This window comes from Tupaia chinensis, unplaced genomic scaffold (assembly GCF_000334495.1).
Source record: "Tupaia chinensis unplaced genomic scaffold, TupChi_1.0 Scaffold145685_1, whole genome shotgun sequence".
Taxonomy (NCBI): domain Eukaryota; kingdom Metazoa; phylum Chordata; class Mammalia; order Scandentia; family Tupaiidae; genus Tupaia; species Tupaia belangeri.
The window spans coordinates 1,779,012-1,798,998 of NW_006205542.1; the positions used below are offsets into that span (position 1 = coordinate 1,779,012).

General features: G+C 37.1%; 1 protein-coding gene across 1 annotated transcript in view; it reads left to right on the plus strand.

Annotated features, from left to right (window-relative positions):
- The window catches only part of LOC114006117 (regulating synaptic membrane exocytosis protein 1-like), a gene marked incomplete at its 3' end in the record, with an annotated part of 286,386 nt that overhangs the window by 90,153 nt on the left and 176,246 nt on the right, over nt 1-19,987 (plus strand). The window contains exon 2 of the mRNA XM_027768226.1: nt 3,766-3,846. Within this exon, the coding sequence (XP_027624027.1) occupies nt 3,766-3,846 (81 nt within the window). The remainder of the gene's footprint in view (nt 1-3,765; nt 3,847-19,987) is intronic.

A 19,987-nucleotide genomic window follows, 5' to 3' on the forward strand; every position in this document is an offset into this window, starting at 1 on the left:
TCTATTTTGTGATTAATAGCTTTTTTTTTTTTTTTTTTTTGGAGAGGTTTTTGCTATAGGGCTCGCCAGACAGACAGAGAGAGATGGAGAAATAGAAAGCGAGAAATCACCCCCCAGGGGGGATGGTCATGCCGCAGTCCCTCCTCCTCCATTCTCCTCTTGGGATCTTGAGCACACACGCACATGTGCCCGGAGTGAATTATAAGCCACCGGGTCCAGGATATGAACCGTGGTAGACTACATGGGAGTCCCGCGACATAGCCATTATACTAACTGCTGGTTCCTGATTAATAGCACTTTGAAGAATAGCTAGAATCACTGAATGGGAGGTTTAGAAGGAGAGGTATCAAGCTACAAAGTCCTGAAATCTTTTCTTGTCTGTTTTTCCTTTACTGTGTGTTTTTATTAGTGATCAGCAAATCAATAAATTGAATCTTTTTAAAATGTTCCATTTCTCAATCTTATATTCTTGTCTCTTAAGTTCTCAGGACAAATAAGCAAAGCACCTTTATTTCCCCAATACTGTTTAGGTGTAATCACCACTATTGATGATAGGAAAATTGCAAAATCCATAGATGGAAAACAGAAATGTAATCAGATTCTAATCTACGATTTGGCTGCTTAGTGCACAATAGCTGGTTTACTGATAATGGTCCTGAAAGATAAAACAACTTAAAGTTCAAATTCAGATAAAGTTCTATAAGATTGTGGTGGTGTTTTTGTTGGGAAGAGAATAGTGGGGAATGATTGCAGGCACCAAAAAGGAAAGTCAAAGGAGAGAAAGCAATTATGTAAATTGAGTTTCTTGAAGGCATTTAGAATTTTTAATTCACATACTCTGAGTATCTGGAAGCACATTTAGTTCCTGTTTGGAGAGATGAAAGCCGCGCCACAGCCTCATCTGCAGGCTGTGGCAATGTGAATTTCTCCCATGTGTACGTGCATGGAAGAGTAGAAGTGGCTGAGTGGGCAGTTGGCAGCCATTCATCGCATTGATTGCAGTCATTCATAAAACCCAGCAGTGCTGAGGGCGGAGTCGGGAGGAGCCTTCCCCTGAGGTGGCTGCAGAATGTCTTCTTTGCATAAATCTTCAGTGATGCTTGAGTGATGGGTAATGTTGCTGCAGCTAAAGATTGTGAGTTTGTGTTTGATACATCCCTGAGAAATTAAAGACGTTGTAAAGAATAAGAGGTCAAATCCCTTGAACTTCTAGTTCCTCAATCCATGGTAATATCTGGAAGTCAGGATTGTGGCAGCCTTTGTGGTTTTAGGTCTGGCTGAAGGAGTGAATCATATACAAAGACAGACTCTTAAGAGCTGCAGCATAATGAAATACCACAACTATCGAAACTGTTGAGGTTTTATGTCTCCAAACTGTGACACAATTCAATTATAATTTTAAATAAATGCTAATCTGTATAGGCTAACATTAATCTTGAGAGTGAATTGTATTTTTGATTTGTCTTTTTCTGCATATAGGGTTTTTCTTTTATTTTCCTTCTATGCAGAGAAATTTTAGCTAAAAAGAAGTAAAATTAGAAGCTGTAGGAACACATGTTACTGTAACTTAGGGTCCCCTCAAATCAGCTGAATAATTAGCAATCTAAAACAAATAGTCTCTCCTCCTCAAAACCTAGATTCAGTAGCTGGCTATATCATTCTAATCTTGAATATATATCCTGTGGACGGGATATGTGTTAGGACAGAAAATATGTAGTTCTCCATTTTAATTTTCTTTCTATTTAATTCTAGATACATTGTTTTTGAAGATTAATGTGCTTATTTTCATTCTTTAATTAAATCTTGAAAGTTCAAAATTCAAATGAAGTTTTTTTAATCAGGAAGATTCTATAGCATGTACAGACAGAAACAGTATGTCAAATATTGTCATTTTAAACTGAAACCACTGAGTAATTGAGATTTGATGTGTATTTTCTTATGTAGACATGACCTTTCAGTCAGGAAGAAAAATGTTTTGCTTAGGAGCTTACCCTTAATACTGGCCTTACTCCACATTGGTTAGGAAATGGTCCCTTGAAAGCATATTTGAGAAGCTCTAAGTGGTAGATTCTTTCATTTAAAAGCTTTTTATAAATACCTAGCATTTGAGATGGGAGAGAAAAAGAGAAGAAGCAAGATTTTTCATGACATAGTGCTCCAAAAAATTTCCAAGTTGGTGTTACTTTAGATATTTCCACAAACCAGTGCATGTAGATTAAACATGCAGCATATGCTATTTTTAGTTGAATGAGAATTGCTGAAGATTTTCCTGTGCTCTGAAATTTAACTTACTGGATGTTGTACCTTGTATAAGTTAGATGAAATTTTCAGAGCTCAGAAATCCTAGTATATTTTTTCTCCCTAACAAATGCCTTCCTGAATGTTCTCTTAACTCTGCTGTGTGATTGGCCTTTTCTCATGAAACTTGAACAAGAATAAAAGGCTTGATGGGTCCAGTGAATTTTTTTTTGAACTCTTATCTCTTGACCAATCCATTAAGAGATTAGCAACAGTTCTTGACAAACCCCATACTTTATTTTTATTCTAGGAGGAAGGTGTGTTGAGTCTTTGAAATGGCACCGTTTTCTTTTCTTGTCATGTTACATATTGATTTCTAAGTCTCACTTGACCTCGTTTGGAATGAACAGTGTGTGTGTGTGCACGTTTCTGTGCGTTGTGTCCACGTTTCCCTGTATAATTTCTTTCAGAAGTGGAGAATTTTGCCATGCAGCTTTTAGCTCTGGGGAAACAAAGACTGCCTCATCAGTGATCCCCATCTGGAATAACATAACTGGCCTTAAACATGAGCAGTGATGTCAAATCTCCAAGAAGCCCACCTGAAAGTTCTTAAAACCAGATTCATGTTTGAGGGTCCTGGGTCCTAAAGAACATTTCAACTTAGGAAAGTCTAAGATGTGAAGGTTACAATTTTATAATCTAGGCTTTCCTTTTCAAAGTTGTGTTTAAAATAAACTTTTGAGGAGAACAAATGTCTGAGTCATCCATGTACAGCCTCAGATGGAGGTGTTTTTTGATTTCTGCCAATGAATTTCTCCAATGTTCTAGAAGCCCTGTTTACATGAAAGTAAGAACATTCCTCCTCCTGCCCTTTGGAACTCTAGTATTGTCTACACTTTCCTATGATGCAGGACTTAAGGCACAAAGACTTTTTTTTGTTTTCATATTTTGAATATATCTTCTCTTCTTATAGTGGACATACAGACATACATACACACTGTCTATGAACATCATCATCGCTTCCTCTTCTGTTAGCTTGAAGGGAATTTTAAACGTGGGGGTTGTCTTATGGCCTCTTAGATCTCTTTTTGAATAGACAGTAAGACCATGATTAACGGTGTGAAACAAAGGTTCATATCTTTTTATAAAATAGTCAAAGCCACAGAAAAATCCTGTTCAATTTTTAACATATCAACATGACAGCTGTTCCTATTTTTAAGCTTTCAGATGTCTTCATACAGTGAGGCCAATCCTTTTAGTAGCTTTTCTGTTATGGGGAAAGCTGCTGACAATCATTTTATTGATGCTAAAAGGAAAATCAAATACAGAGGCTAGCCAAGATTTTATTTGGGTATAATTGAACTTCTGGAAGCCTGAGTCAAAGATTTCCTGCTGTAGGGGCTTTTGCAGGGCCCCAAGGTTAAGACCTTCCTTTAGATTGTGTTTTCAGTACCGTGTTTAATTTCCAGATGTGTTCTACCCTTTTTATAATTAATAGTGCGTTGTGCTGTCTATCATGCGCCCCAGGTGTGTTGTCAGGGACATGGCGAAGCCTGCTGCCTGCAAAACACCAAGAAATGCTGAAAACCAGCCCCACCAACCTTCACCGTGAGTATGGCATTTTATTGACTGAAAATGTCGTCTCTGACGCAGATCACTAGTTATAGATTTATTAATTTCCATTGCATGCGGGAGTAAATGCTCTGGCCATTTTGGTGTATGTGTAATAAAAAGGCTACTATTGAATTAGAGAAAATTATCTGGAAACAGGAGCTCTGGATTAAGTATCTTTGTTAAGTGATGTTTCTCATACCCTATTGAAAAGATAAAATTAGAGGAAAGAGACATTTTTCAAAGGTCTAGAAGTGGCAACAGTTCTTTTTCTGTTGTTTTATTCTGTGTACATTTGCATTTGGAATTTAGATGAACTAGAGCATAAGGCATTAGGCAAGTAGAAAGGCAAGGTACAGAAAGTGCTGGATAGGGGCTGGAAGGTGCCAAGAGGGGAAAGGCATAGCCTAGTCCATTCCCCAACCTTCACACTAACTTATTTCAAGGTAATGACAATCCAAATGGCACTGTCCCTGTACTTTGATCTAGTGCATCCTCCATTGTACACACTAGGGATTAGTTAATGCCCAGCTGAAGGGGAAAACAGGGAGTAGAGAAGACATCAAATAAACTTTGAGTTTCAAATGTGGATTTTGATGAGATGGGATGTAAAGGGCTTTAAAATTCTGTCGAGTAGCATGATACAGTCCTGAGTAGAATTATACTGCTGGTAAAGAAAATGAGCAAAGTCTTTAAAATATCTCAGCAGCAGTAATGTCAGCGTAACCATTACAGCCAAGTAGTTACCACTGGGGGGATGCCTACTTTCAAGGCTAGAAGTGAAAGCCTTTGAAGAAATGTGTCTCACAATGATATATACAGATTTCTCTGTATATCTGAGAATATGTTTGAAGTAAAACCGAAATAAAATGATGAAAGAGTAAAACTATCAGACACTATGAGATGAGCACTAAAGTTTTATAATTACTTTGCTATGGCAATTTTTTATTAACATTAGCACATATAAAAATTAAATAAAATGTATTTATTAATTTTTTAAGAATTATTTTATTTAACTTTATTTATTTTAATTAGACCAGAGAGGGACAGAGTGAAAAAGAGAGTGAGAGAGAGCACATACATGAGAGGGAGAGAGAGAGGAAGAGAAAGTGAGAAAGCAAGCCGCCAGGTCTGGGACTCGAACTGTGGTCAGCCATGTGGGAGTCCAGTGCCCTTAATCACTATGCAACCTGCTGGCCTTTATTTATTTATCTTGAACTAGGAATGTAATTCTGTTCCAAGGATTGAATGTATAATGCTACTCTGCAGAATTTTACAGCTCTTTACATTTTATTTCATCAGAATCCACATTCACAACACAGAATTTGCTTATTTAATTTTTACTGTTCTCCCTGCTTTTCCCTTCAGTTAGCCACTGAATTGCTTATATTTTGTATATTACATAAGTAACAAATAATTTTAAATTATTTATGTTTTAGGATACATAATTTTTATAAATAAATTTCAGGAGATTAACTCGGTGCATTATTGATTTTTATCTCAATTAGTATATTTGAGTATCATTTTTTACATTTAATTAGTATTTTTAAGGAAATAAAATAGTTTTGACTTAATTAGAGTAAAAATTATTTTAATTACATTGAAAAGGTACAAGCTTGGAAAAATTAGTCTTACTGATGTTCCCATTATTTTTCCATAAATATTCTTACTGTATATAAAGCTGTTTTCCTATGATGGAAGTTTACTCGAATATTCATAGAAAATATATGGCCCCACTTTTCATCTTATGCCATAGAAATGCTAAAACATTTTACTTATATTAGAATTGAAGTAATTTCTGGGAAAATTTGTTGAGGAATTAACATTGATTTGAAAATCTGTGTTATTACACATTTTGAGTATTCATTTTAATTGGTCCCATTCATTCCAAAGTGCATTTTAAATCAGATATTATTAAACAAGAAATGACAATTATCATTTTCCCCAACATGACTTTAAATCATCTTTTTCTTTATTTTTTGTTGGGTTTCCATAGAATTATAGTTGTGGGAATCTGCTGTAACTTGCACTGCACCTGGTAGAATTTTCTGGATACTTCTGAATATAGTGGTGAGAAGAAGCAATGGGGAGCTCTCTGGAACTTCCTTTCTGATCACCTCTTTGCTCACTCTATACTTTCTGACTAAGAGAGAGAACATCTCTTTAGCTGACTGGAGGAATTAAAAATCTGCATTTTTCCCATTTCAATAGAGAGTGGTATTTATAAATTGAACTCTCCCTATTCACATTAATCTCTTCTTAGGTTGATATGGCAAGGGCAAAATAAATTGGAAGAGGGTGATCGAGGGTAGATTTTAATCTATGGTTCAATGTTTTTAAATTTATAAGTCTCAAACTATTGATATTAGTTGGTCTGAAAAGCAATAAAGACTAGTTGCCAGATAGTTTTCTTTTGTTGGTGTTTAATTTCAAACCAAATAAAAAAGAATATAACAGGAAAGGGTGTATTCCAGATTAATATTTTGGAACAGAACTTAGATTTCTATATATTGTAATTGGGCTGGAATACAAATTTAATAAGTACTACATTTAGTTATATGAGGATTGACTTAATAGGTTTTAATTAGGAGAGTGAATCAGATTTGCATTATGTGTATATGTAAGAATATGAAAAAATCTACTTTGGTAGAAATGGGGAAAATGCAGTCAGAGTGTAATGTGAGCAAAACTTGAAGCAAATAAATCAGTTAATAGACTATTTGCAATAGCTCAGGAAGAGATAAGGTCTTGATTTAGAGGGTAACAGAGGGCATGAAAAGGATGCATTTTAGGAGCTGAGTAAAAAGTAAAATGGGCAGTTCTTGATTATCAATTGAATATGGTTTGTCTGGAAAGAGTTTAGTGGGACTCTCATATTAATGGCTTTGGTGATTAAAGGTCACTAAGGTAAAGATGTGAACCAGATCTAAGGGTATTGGTGAGTTTTTTATTTTTTATTTATTTTTTCCTGCCAGAGGGCACATGTGCTCATTGAAGAGAGACTGAGAGAGAGAAAGAAGAAGGGAGGGAGAGAAAAAAATCACCCTCCAATGGAGTGTGGTCATGCTGCAATCTCTCCTCCATTTCTCCATCTAAGTGCATTCACTGGGAGTGAAACACACGTGCCCGGAATGATTTTTAGGAAGCCGGGGCCAGGATTTGAACAGTGGTTGAGTATGTGAGGGAGGGAGAGAAAAAAATCACCCTCCAATGGAGTGTGGTCATGCTGCAATCTCTCCTCCATTTCTCCATCTAATTGGGATTTGAGGCATGCAAACACACGTGCCCGGAATGATTTTTAGGAAGCCGGGGCCAGGATTTGAACAGTGGTTGAGTATGTGGGATCCAACTCCTTTTGCCCACTAGGCTATAGGGCTGGCTCTCAATTTTTTATACAGTAATTTTGTGATGTCTGCAAATTACCCAAGGGTATAAATCTAACAAACAGGTCTGTGAACCTGAAGCATTCAGTTAATTGGGAAAGTAGATGACATCACCAAAGGACACATAGAAAAAGTAATAAGAAGAGCCCTAGGTAAAACCAATGCCTAAAAGTAGGTAAAGAAAGAGGATCCCCTACAGTAGCTAAGAAATAATGACTAACAAAGTAGGAGAGGGGCCAGCAGGTGTCATGGAGGTTAATTTGACTGGATCCCACATGGCCAATTCCATGGTTCGAGTCTCAACCAGTGACTTGAAAATCATGCTTGGTGTGTGTGTGTATGTTTGTGTCCAAAATCCTGAGAGGAGAATGGAGGAAAAGGGATTGCAGTGTGACCTCCCCTCCTCGACGGTGATCTCTCTCTCTCTTTTTCTTTTTCTCTGTCTGGCAAGGGAATGCACCCTATAGCAAACTTAAAAAAAAAAAAAGAGTGTTTTTTGGTTTCAGTCATAGAGAGGTTATTGGGGGCACTTGGGATAGCAATTTTAACATATATGTGAGGGGACATGCTTTATTTCTATAGGTTTGAGAAGGGTATGAAAAGTCAGAATAAAGGAGATGGTGAATACACATGGCTTGCTTATTTATTTATTATTTATTGAAATAGGGCATGTGCATATGCTGGAGAAAGGGGGAGAGAGAGAGAGACAGAAGAAAATGAGAGACAAAAATGGGGAAAGTGATAAAGCTAATCCTAGAGAGAACGGTCATGCTGCAATCGCTTCTCCTCCATTCTCTGGGGTTGTGAGACATGCACACACACACACAAGCACACGCATGAACCTGGTATGTTTTTCAAGCTGCTACGTCTGGGACTCCGGCCACACAGTTGGCCATGTGGCAGGTCCAACTGCCTTAACCTCCCACCATCTGCTGGTTCCATAGGTGACTTTTTCAAAAAGCTTTGACTGAGTAGGAAAAGGGAGTGGTAGAGTTGGTAGATAGACAGAAAGCAAGTACGCATGTATGAATGTCGCTTGGTCCATCCTACTACACAGGTCCGGACTGATAGATACACATGTCAATATTTCCTATATTTTTATTAACAAGTATATAAAATATTCAAATATTTCCTTCAAGATATTATTAAAATATTTTAAGCATGCTGTGTGAGTTATCACTTAAAGTAATAAATAAAGGGGCCAGCACATTGCATGGTGGTTAAGAGCACTGGACTCCCACATGGCCAACTGTGGTTCATGTCTCAGACCTGGAGGCCTGCCTTCTCACTTCCCTCTTTCTCTCTCTCGCTCTCACTCTTGCTCTGTCCCTTTATGGTCAAATTAAAATAAACAAATAAATAAAGTTAGATAAAAATAATTCTTTAAAAAAGTAATAAATATATCAAAATATACAGCAAAAATCTTTCTTTAAAAACCAGGTCATACTGAGGTAATTTAGAACATCCACACATTGCTGAGGCCTCTGTGTTGTATTTTTCTTTAATTTGGTCTTTTAAAAATACTCAATTAAACGAATTTTAATCTTTTATTTTAATGGACCTATAATAACTATATGTATTTATGGGATAGTGTGCTGTTTCATTGATCTCACAAGTATGCGAGCATGTAATAATTGTTACCCAAGGAAGGAAGGGAGAGGGAGTAAGTGCTTGAGAGAGATTGGTCAATAGGGATGAGGCTACAGTTAGCTAGGAGGAAAAAGTTTTTGGTTTTATTTCACAGAAGGGTATCTATGGTTAATGATATTGTATTTTTTTTCCTTTTTTCTTTTTTTTGGAGAGGTTTTTGCTATAGGGCAGTGCACTCTCTAGACATACAGAGAGAGACAGAGAGACAGAAAGCAAGAAATCACCGCCCGGGGGGATGGCCACGCCGCAAACCCTTCTCCTCCATTCTCCTCTCAGGATCTTGGCCATACATGCACACATGTCCAGCATGAGTTTAAGTCACCTGGTCTGGGACTCGAATTGTGGTTGACTATGTGGGAATCCAGCAACATAGCCATTACACTAACTGCTGGTCCCTTTTTTTCATTTTTTATTTCATTTTCTTTCGTACAATCAATCACAATATTTATCTTACAAAGTGACTATTTCAACAGGTGAACTTTTATCCCTAAAGTCGATAAAACTATAAAATATCTTCAACAGATAATACCACATTTCTTTGTCCCATTAATGCTTGCCTCCCTATTGCATATATATATCTTTTAAAAATCTAAATAAGCAGATATTGATGTTATTACTACAAAGAAGTAATCAATGTATGAGTCAGTAACTGTACTAACTGCCCTGATTTGTTTCTCACACAGCGTACACATGTATGTAGTTTGGTCTTGAGGTCTCCCTGGAGACCATCGCTGTGCTGATAAGGTCCAGGGCAGGTGGTAATGGATATGTACAATGTGCCGTTCACAGGGTACTTCTTTATACTGGTGGGTAGCCCGACACCTAGGTGTCTTCCCCACAACTAAGTGTCCCTCTCACAGGAAACTTGCTTATACTGGCAGAGACCCCTGAGGCTCCTGTATGATCTACTTCCAGTTTATTTCTACCAAGATAGCCACTTTCTTGGATCGTCCCGATGGAGAAGAGATTAAATTTGGGTGTGTTGGTAAGACATGGTGGAAGCAACACAATAAAAAAAGAAAAAGCATGAAATAACAAAAACAAGGACCTGTCTGGGATGAGCATGCTCAGCCAGTAATTGGGGAGCAAGAAGGAGTGAGCAAGCCACTCCATGAGCATGTGCGTGTGTGCCCAAGATCCTGGGAGGAGAACGGAGAAAAAGGGATTGCGACATGGCCATCCGCCCCCACCCCCCTCCGAGGGGTGATTTCTCACTTTCTATCTCTCTGTCCCTCTCTGTCTTTCTGGTGAGCACACGTGCCCTATAGCAAAAACCTCTCCAAAAAAAAAAAAAGAAAAGAAAAGCAAAGAAGAAGAGAAGAAAGAAAGAAAGTGAGCAAATCTTAGATTAAAGCCTTCATTTGGGCCCAAGGTTTTTACCTACTAAGCATTCCCATAGGAAATTCTCATTTGTGGGTCTAGAGCATACAGGCAAGAGTTCCCTGGAGTGACGCTGTGACTAAGAGATGGTCACTGCAGTGTATCTGAGTAGTCTATGCAAATGAAAGTCAATATGGATCCTGCTTTCCCATAGGAAGTTGGTCACCAGGAGGTGGTTGTATAAGGCAGATACCTGGATTGACCACTTTGAGGAACTGGGAGGAGGTGGAGGACTAGAAGCTGTGTCAAGAGCAACAAAGCCCTACTTTTGGAATGAGAAAGTTAAATTTATATTAAAATTGGATGCCAAGAAAATATAAGATTAAAAGAATTCACTACAATTTTTTTCTTTCTTCAGAGAGTTTTTTGCTATAGGGTGTGTACGCTCACCAGAAAGACAGAGGGACAGAAAGTGAGAAATCACCCCCTGGGGGGATGGCCATGTCACGATCCATTCTCCTCCATTCTCCTCTCAGGATCTTGAGCATGCACGCACATGTGCCCAGCATGAGTTTAAGCCACCGGGTCTGGGACTCCCTGTAGTCAACTACATGGGAGTCCAGTAATATAGCCATTATGCCAACTGTTGGTCCCAAATTCACTGCAATATTGTGTGTATCTTTTTGTATGTGGTTTCATGGTGGGTGGGAGTCTGTGGGCAGGGGTGGAGGAAGTGTGGGTGTACATGTGTGAAAGAGAGAGAGAAAAGCAGAAAGTGCTACATCAGAATCTCTGAAGAATAAGAAACTAAGCAACTCATTGGGCCTTGTTGTTGTTTGTTTTTTGTTTTGTTTTGTTTTGTTTTTAATTTTTGCTATAGAGCATGTGTGCTTACCGGAGAGATAGAGGAAATGTGAGAAAGAATCCCCAAGGGGTGGATGCCCATGCTGCAAGCAACTCCTTCTCCTTTATTCTCAGGATTTGGGCACACACACATATGCCCCCAGCATGGTTTTCAAGCCCCTCGAACCAAGACTCAAACTGCATAGTCAACCATGTGGATCAAGCCTCCTGAATCACCACACCACCACCCTGCTCTGTTTTACTTTTAACACTTGGTTTTATTTTGAAATTTGATGTAGAATATTGGATTTTTGCATTTCAAAAGTTATCATGTACCCTCTTGAGCCAATCACTGAACTGATTATGCCCCTAGGACCTCTGCTCCTACTTTTTGTCCTTAAAAACACATGTGGGGAACATCCTGGGGAGACTGGGTCTTTTCTGCATGAGCCGCCCACTCTCCTTGCTTTGTGCTTTGCAATAATGCTGTACTTTCCTTCATCTCTCTTTCTCTCTCTCTCTCTCTCTCTCTCTCTCTCTCACACACACACACACACACACACAAAGTTATCTTGGATTTTTAAAGTCTGAGGAACACTTAGCTACTCATCAGTCTCAGTCACTCATGTGAGTGGGAATAGGTAGGAGAAGTAGGAGTTAGGAAATATTTGAGAAAATTTCACATGCAGTATTATTAGAGTATAGTGATTGATTGTGATGACAAAGCTAAGAAGAGAAGAGATAACTTCTTTTAGTTAAAGAGATTAAATTGATGGGATAAAATCAAGGAAAGCTACTTTAGGCGCTGCAGCAAATTTAGAGTCAACATTAGACTATATATTAGCCACCAAAGAATCTCCAACTGGAACATCCAGAAGACAGGTGACTTTTCCTTCCCAATCTCAGGAGAGAGTGGACAATATATACCAACTTGTAACCAATTACTTTATAATAAAAAACATTAAGACAAATGAAATAGAATAAGGAGGATGTAGCAGGTTGCATGGTGATTAAGGCTTGAATCTCACATGGCCAACTCCATTATTTGAGTTCTGGGCTCAGTAGCTTGAAGAACATGCCTGGTTCATGCACTTGCATGCCCAGAATCCCAAGAGGAGAATGGAGGAGAAGGGATTGTAGTACAGCCAGTGAGCACATGCACCCTATGGCAAATATCTAAAGAAAAGAAATACAATAAGGAGAAGGTGTAGAGTCAGAAGGAAAAGTGAGGTACCCTCAGTGACTTAATCAAAGAGCAAGAATGAAGTAGATTGTGCAAAAATCTTGTCCCAATTTTTTCTGTGACTTTCCATGTTTTAGTACTGAAATTTCATGTTCTGGGAACCTCCTTTAGCTTGGGCAAACTAAGATGTTTAGTCACGTAGAACTGATAATGTCAGAGGTAAAAATACAGAAAGAGAATAAAATAGTAAAAAAGCGCATATGATTAGTTAAATAATGCAGAGTATTTCTGTGGAAGGTGACATTGTCAGGAATAACTTGAATCCAGAGATGTACATGAATCATAGTCTAGTTCCCCCTTTTTTTTTTTTAATCTTTTGTTTTTGTTGGTGGCTTTTATCTTTTGTTTTTGTGGCTTTTTAAAAATTAAGATACAAAGCACATACCATATATTCTTTTGCATGTGGATATCCAGATGTTGGAAAGCAATTGACCATAAATGTAAGGGCTTATTTCTGGACTCTCAATTATAGCTATTGATCTGTAAGTCTGTTCTAATGCTGGTACCACAGGATTTTCATCACTGTAGTTTTATAGTAAATTAAAATTATATTTTATGTAATTCACTGTTTGCTGTAGTCTGAATGTTGTGCAGAAATTCTCATGAATTTGGGACTTGGTTTTCACTTAAAGGTATTAAGTGAAAACTTAATTCCCTCATGGTATCCCATGGTGGGACCTTTGGGTGTGATGAGGTCATTAGGCAAGTTCCCTGTGATTGAGTTGTGGTGGATTTATAAGAGGGAAGAAGAGACTGAAATAGGGAGAAACTTGGGGACAATTGCTCTGCTCAAGATCCTGTCCTCTGCCATGTTGCAGCCTCAGCAAAAGTTGACCCAACCATTAGTTGCATAAACTTCTATTCTTATGAGCCACCTAGTTTCAGTGCTTCTGTTGGCAATGCAATAATAGATTAATACACTAGTAGAGCTATCCACTTTCCTTGAAGGAAGTTTTTTTATTCCTTAAGTTCTGCTTTGTTTGAATTGTATATGAATGTATATGAATGTGTATATATATTCACGTAAGTGTACCTTATGACATCTCCACATCTTAGGAACAAATTCACATTTGAAGGTCAATTCTGTATATCTCTTGTATCATAATTTTGGGGTTTTGACCCCACATTTCTTTCTTTTTTCTTTTTTCTTTTTTTTTTAAAGGGAGATGCCCATGCTGAAATCCCTTCTCCTCTGTTCTCCTCTGATTTGGGTGACATGCACACGCGCCCAGTGTAATTTTCAAGCCCCCAGGTCTGGGACTCAAACTTTGTTCAGCAATGTGGTCATGTAGCACATTGGTCCCTACCTTGTTTATTAAAAGATAGTTAACTCTGTGTATATGTGTTTGTATGCACAGGTGTTTGCATTATGACTAGTTTCATCACATGATAATGACCAATGTAATCTCAGAGTCTGGGTTCTATTTAGATAAAGAGCTAATCAAAAAGAATAGTATAGTATAATATTTTATGGTATTGAAATTCTTTGGTTTGAGTTTCTCTGATTACCTTTGGGAAAAAAATGATAATCCGGTTTTGACATATGTTTATTTTTATCTTGGTTTCTTAGTCAACTGATTGTCCTATAATTATCCATTTTATTCATTTATCAAAAAAAAATTAGCTTTCAGGTAAAATTCCAAGTTATTTAGTCTCAGGATTTTGCTTTCCTATTTGGGTTTTGTTATTCCTGCTTCCTCTTTTCAAGAAAGTATAGTTCTGTCTTGACTGGATCCTGTTCTTGACTGGATCATCTTGAGTGCCATCTGTGTTGAGGGTTTTGACATGGACATGTGTGTCACATACTTTTCTTTCCCCATCTTCGCAGCTTCAGATGAGTCAGCCTTGTGGTGACAGAGAGACTGCCTTCCACATCTTTCTTTTAATAAGCATACTTTTTCAGATCTCAAAGGTGTGGCTGTTTATCAGCAATAACATCTTCGTGCTGATTTAATCAGAACACAGGGGCTCCAGAGGACCAACATGTTTGGGACCAGAATTAATTTAATCATGTAGTTACGGGAGCTTATACCTAACCTAATTTTAACATAGGCAACCTTGAGCACTAAAAATATAACTCTGGTATATATGCATATGTGTATGTGTCTGCTAATTTCCCTAGCTGTATAGGAACTGTATCTCTCTATGCCTTAAAATATGATTTTCCATTTAAAATAACATATCTAACGTAAGAATTATATCTTACACCAGATCATAGATTAAACAAAAGTGTGCTCTTGATATTGTAAACATTGGACGTAAGTTCTTGTTGTCACTGCCTCTAAGTTCTGCAAACCAGACGTGACCTCCAGGCTGTGTGGTCCAAGGCTCCCAACTCTACGTCTTGCCCAGTAGGTAGATGGCAGAAGTGTCAGGGATAATATAGAAGAATGGATACCCCCCTGACAGACTGTCAGTTCCTCAAACGCAGCCTCTGTAGTGAATACAATGATTCTTTCCAAAAGTCTGGAAAAGACCTTATAAGTGCTGGAGTTTAGCCCACTTTCCCTTGTTGTTAGGGCTTTGGCCCCTCTGCTCCTTCTGAGCCATGTGGTCTTCTATACTCCTGAACTTATTTATATTTTCTACTCACTCTTTTTCAATTATCCTGAATTTCAGTCTAAGTGCAGATGTCCACTCCTTTGCTGGAAACCTGTCAAATCAGCTTTGTTTTTTGAACACTAAGAGGAAGAGCAGTGAGTTTCTTCAGCTGGTGGAAAAGGGTACAGCAGTGAAAGCAATTTACTGCCTTCTTTTCGATGAGTTGACCTGTTCATTCTCACTTCAATAAATATTTAGTCTGCACTGCATGTAGAACACGACATCAGGCACTAGATACTATGATGCCCAAAGCAGAATCTGGCCCTTGTAGAACTTAGAGTATGGGAAGAAAACATCTAAATAACAAACAAATATAGATATTATAACTATTTTAACAAGAGCCTCAACTGAATGCACTGATCAAAAATTACAGCAGGGAAGCTATTTAAAGAGTATGCTCAAAGAAGGCTCTGAGAGGAGGTGACATTTAAGATGATACTTGAAAGATGAGAAGCCAGTCTTAAGAAGAGCCAGAGGAACAAAATTCCAGAGAGGATATGTGCAGTGGTCCTTATGTAGAAAACAGTGTGACATTTCTGGGGAACTAAAAAAGGACAGAGAAACTAAGGGAAGAGGATGAGGGAAATGGATGAGACGAGCAAGGATTCCATCTTAGAGACCTTTCATGTCTTCAGAGTTTACATAAGATTTTTATGGAGAAGCCCTTAAAGCACCTCTACAGAGAGAAAACCATGATTCATTGTAGTGTAGCAAATGGGTTACAAGTGGATAAAAGAACTTTTAGGAAACAGTTGTGATACTTGAGACAAAACACAAAGGCAGCTTAGAGTCCACCAATGGCAGTCAAGATGAAGCTAGTGAAAGTTAGTCATGAAGTTTTGGAAGCAATGAGAGAGAAGAGGGACTTCTGTTATGCACTGAGGGAGGAAGTTCCAGTCACATGCGTTCTCTCTCATATGCTTAATAGATCTAAGGTTCATTGAATGAATAATGTGTGTGGACATATAAATAATATATTATGTATATTAATATTAATATGTATTATATAGATATAATTCCTCTTAAAGTCATACACATTCTATTATCACACAAATGTAGCTTATATGGCATATGCAATTATAAATTTTATAAATCTCAACTTCATTATTTTAAGTATATAGTACTTCAAATATTAAAGGTAAAAAATAATGAAAAGTAAGATTGAGTCAAAATTAAAACATGATTAGATTTTTCCATTTTAAATAAGTTTGGTTTTTATGATTTTTTTATCCTAATATTCTGTTGGAATGGAATATTAATAATTTTGTTGGTATTTAGATATTCTAGAGGAAATAAATATTTAAAATATACACTAGATAAAAACAACTGTATTTAAAAAACTGTATTTCATTTATGGAATTAAGTCAATAAGATGGAGGACATGTTTTGTATCAAAGGATCTTTTAGCCACATATTTGTCATGAGTAAAGATATTTTCGGGAGACAGCCCTTCTCTGTATTATTTTTAGACACATGTTTATTTCAGAGCTGTGATGAATTTAATTTTTTTATTTGGTTAAAATTATCTTGATATACAATAAGAGTTATAGTTTTATTATCACCTGTAGTAGGAATTGATATCAATTTTGTATTGATAGTAGTAAAATAGAAGGACCAACTAAAAAATATGCTTTTTCCTTTAGAATAAAGTCAGTATTACCAGTAATTTAAAAATAGTGAATACTAAGAACAGTGACATTTCCAGTTCATGGTTATAATTAGGCAGTGACAGAATTTTTAAAAATTGTGTGGCTTTTATAGTATTCATTCTTTTTATATGATTTGCTGGGTTGTGACCATTCACAAAATCTTACAGAGCCCCTCTTTCTGCTGTAACTATTTTAATTACAATATTGTGTATATTTATGAAAACTCAGAGGAGATGCCATCTTTGATTTCTTGGATATCGAAACACTTTAATTCTGTAAGAGTAGGACTACAGCACTTTTATCTGTAGCAGTTATGTCCTAATGGAGTGTGACTAGTCATTAGTCCTCCCACCAGTTATACCCGTGTAGACTGAACCAAGTTCCCTGCTAATGACGCCCTGAGCAGTGCCTGTGGGTGACCCTGACGTTAGAGAGGCTTTGCCCTTCGCACACTCTCTGTGTTCTTTATTCCTGTGAATAGAGGACACTTGAGCCAAATGTAAATTTTTTCTTCCTATTCAGAGCCTCTGCCTTGAACCTTCCTCTTTATCATCTTGTTGACTTTATGGGTAGCCTAAAGGTCACTTTTATCTTTAGCACAGGGCCAGCTGCAAGGAGCTAGCTCAGTGGTTCTCCTTTCTCCAGTTCTCCTAATCCAATTGTAGACAAAATGATCCTTGTCCATAGGAATAAACAGTTGTTTTTAAAAGATGTCTAAAAATGAAACCATACAAGCCCAAACATTTTGATTGAGATTATGTAATGGCCGCTTTGCATCAAGGGCACACGATAAGGGCAAAACCTAAGACTTGTGTGCAATTGGCCCATGTATGGGAGACAGTGCATGAACCGTATTACAGACTTGCCCTAGGGTCACTCAACAGCACAGGGGCGGAATCAGGTCTGGGTGGATTCAAAGACATAGATGAGCTGCATGTTAATAAAGAAGCGTTTTACATTTTTTCTCAGAATAATGGAGAAACCTTAGCTTTAAGGGTTAGGAATATGTATATTTAAATGTGACTGTGATACTCACTGGGCAACTTTGGCTCAGTTATTTTACCTTCCACCATCTTAGTTTTCTCATCTGGAAAATGTTAAGAAAGTTCGTGCTAGTTAAGTCATTGGAAGTTTTTGAAGCTGAAATGAGATAATGTACATGAAACAGTCATACACTCTATATAATACTATATATCAATTAACATTGTTCACATACTGTACTAAGGTAGCAGTTTCATTACTCATTTAATCAATATTGACTTAGCTCTTACAGTGCTCATAATTTGAAAATACTGGTTTTTGCCAATCTAATCAAAGCATAGGCTTCATTTTTTTCATCTCTGCATGTTTCTTATTGAGAGGAGTGGTGTAAAATGGTGTAAGAACAATTTAAGAGAGAATACACCTGGTCTCACACTATCCCATCATGAGTCAAATGCTTCCTACTGTACTTGAGTAGGCAAGTCGGAAAATGTGTATTTGGAAAATTCCTGCAATGTGATCTTGAAAGGCTATCCCAATTTAGGATCACTGTGAAGTATCATTTATATCCAATAAAATGGAGGTTAGGTAGGATGGGTGATAATTCCTTAAGTCAAAATTTATGTGAGTATCTCCAAATCAGATGTATCTCTCAAAGGATACAAAGGGGAATAAATATTGGAGATATTATCATTAGAAAGTCGCTGTGCCTTGGGTCCCAGCCTGGTTACTCTGTGAATCACTGCCATTTCCTCTGCTCTTCCACAGAGTCATTAGCCTAGGATGAGAACAGTCTGCCCATGCCAAGAAAATAGATGATTATCGTATGAAAACAGGAAGATTATAGCCAAAGAAAAATCTGTACCCACTGGCTACTTATGCAGTGGTATGAGAAGAAAGACATTAAACAAAATGAAAGAATTGTGCTCAGAACTTGAGGCAAAGTATGAAGAGAATTATTGCTTATTTAATGAAAAATGATAATGGTAGATAAATGAATGTACTCTTCTTTTATACATATGCCAAATGTTACATATTGTGGATATGCTTAGGCCACCTTCAATGCCTTCTGGTAGCATTATGAGTAATGTGTAATTGAGGTCATTGGGTGGACAAATGCAGGGGTTTAACATGCTAAAACAGACCTTTTAAGTATTATTTAACTCATAATATTTATTTCCCTTTTGTTCAAATGAGCCTTATGAGTACCATGTATTTTGACATTCATTCATTCGTTCTTATTCATTCATCCAACAAATATTAGAGACTTATAAAACAAATGGTGTATCTTAGTTCAGCTGAGAGACAAGTAAACAGATAATTATAACACAGCATGATGATAGGCTTTGAAAGAGTTTACGAATTGCCATGGAAGCATAGAGAAATAGAATTTTATTCAAACTTGGACTTTAGGGAAACTTATTGAAGCTAGTAATTCTTGAAATTTTATATTTCTTTTAGCACTTAATTATATATATATATATATATTTATTTATATATATCATCTATGTGTGTGTATATATATATATATATCACCTGTTGAACAGAACATATATTCCAAGTGCTAAATTAAGGAATAAGGGAGGATCCCTTCCAAAGAAAATGTAGGACCTGCCCCAGGTAGTTTATAATTTAACTGTGGGAGATTAGTGATACATGGATAAATAGATGGGTACATAAGTTGGTGACTAGGTATATAAATAATACCTTATGATACAAATGAATGATAAAGATCAAATTAAGTATTATTCTTTTTTTATTATTAAATGTTTGCCATAGGGTGTATGTACTTGCTGGAGAGAAGACAGAGTGAGAGAGAAAGTGAGAGATCACTCCCAGCAGAGATGGCCCTGCCACAACCCCTTCTCTTCCATTCTCCTTTCCAGATTTTGGGCACACATGCACATGCACCTGACGTGATTTTCAAGCTACTGGGTCCGAGGCTTGAACCACACATAGCCATGTGGGAGTCCAGCACCTTAGTTACTATGCCTGCTGGCCCCCAATTAATTACTGTATAAAAATATGCATGAAGTTTCATCAAGAGGGACTGTATATATAATTATTGCTGGGATGCTATGAATTCCAGGAAAGCTACACAGGAAATAGAAAGAATTTAGCTTTCCTTAAAGAAGGGGTTGCAATTGACGAAATGAAGAAATTGGGGCATCCAGGGCTAAAAAAATGACTGGAGTAAAAGTTCAGAAGTGAGAATGAAGTAGTCAGGCAAAAGTGGCTTAAGATAAAAATCTAATTTGAGAAGCTTAATTGACAAAAGAGTTGGGGGGAGATAAACCTATAAAGGATGTCAGGCAAGTTTATGAATACCCTTGAAGTCCAGCCTCAAGAAACTGGTTTTACTCTTAGGAAAGACACGAAAGTATCCTAACATGAAGCTACCAGTTGAAAGGAATGTTTTAGGATAATGAATTTGTCAGAAGTATGCATGATGAATGAGAATAAGGCAT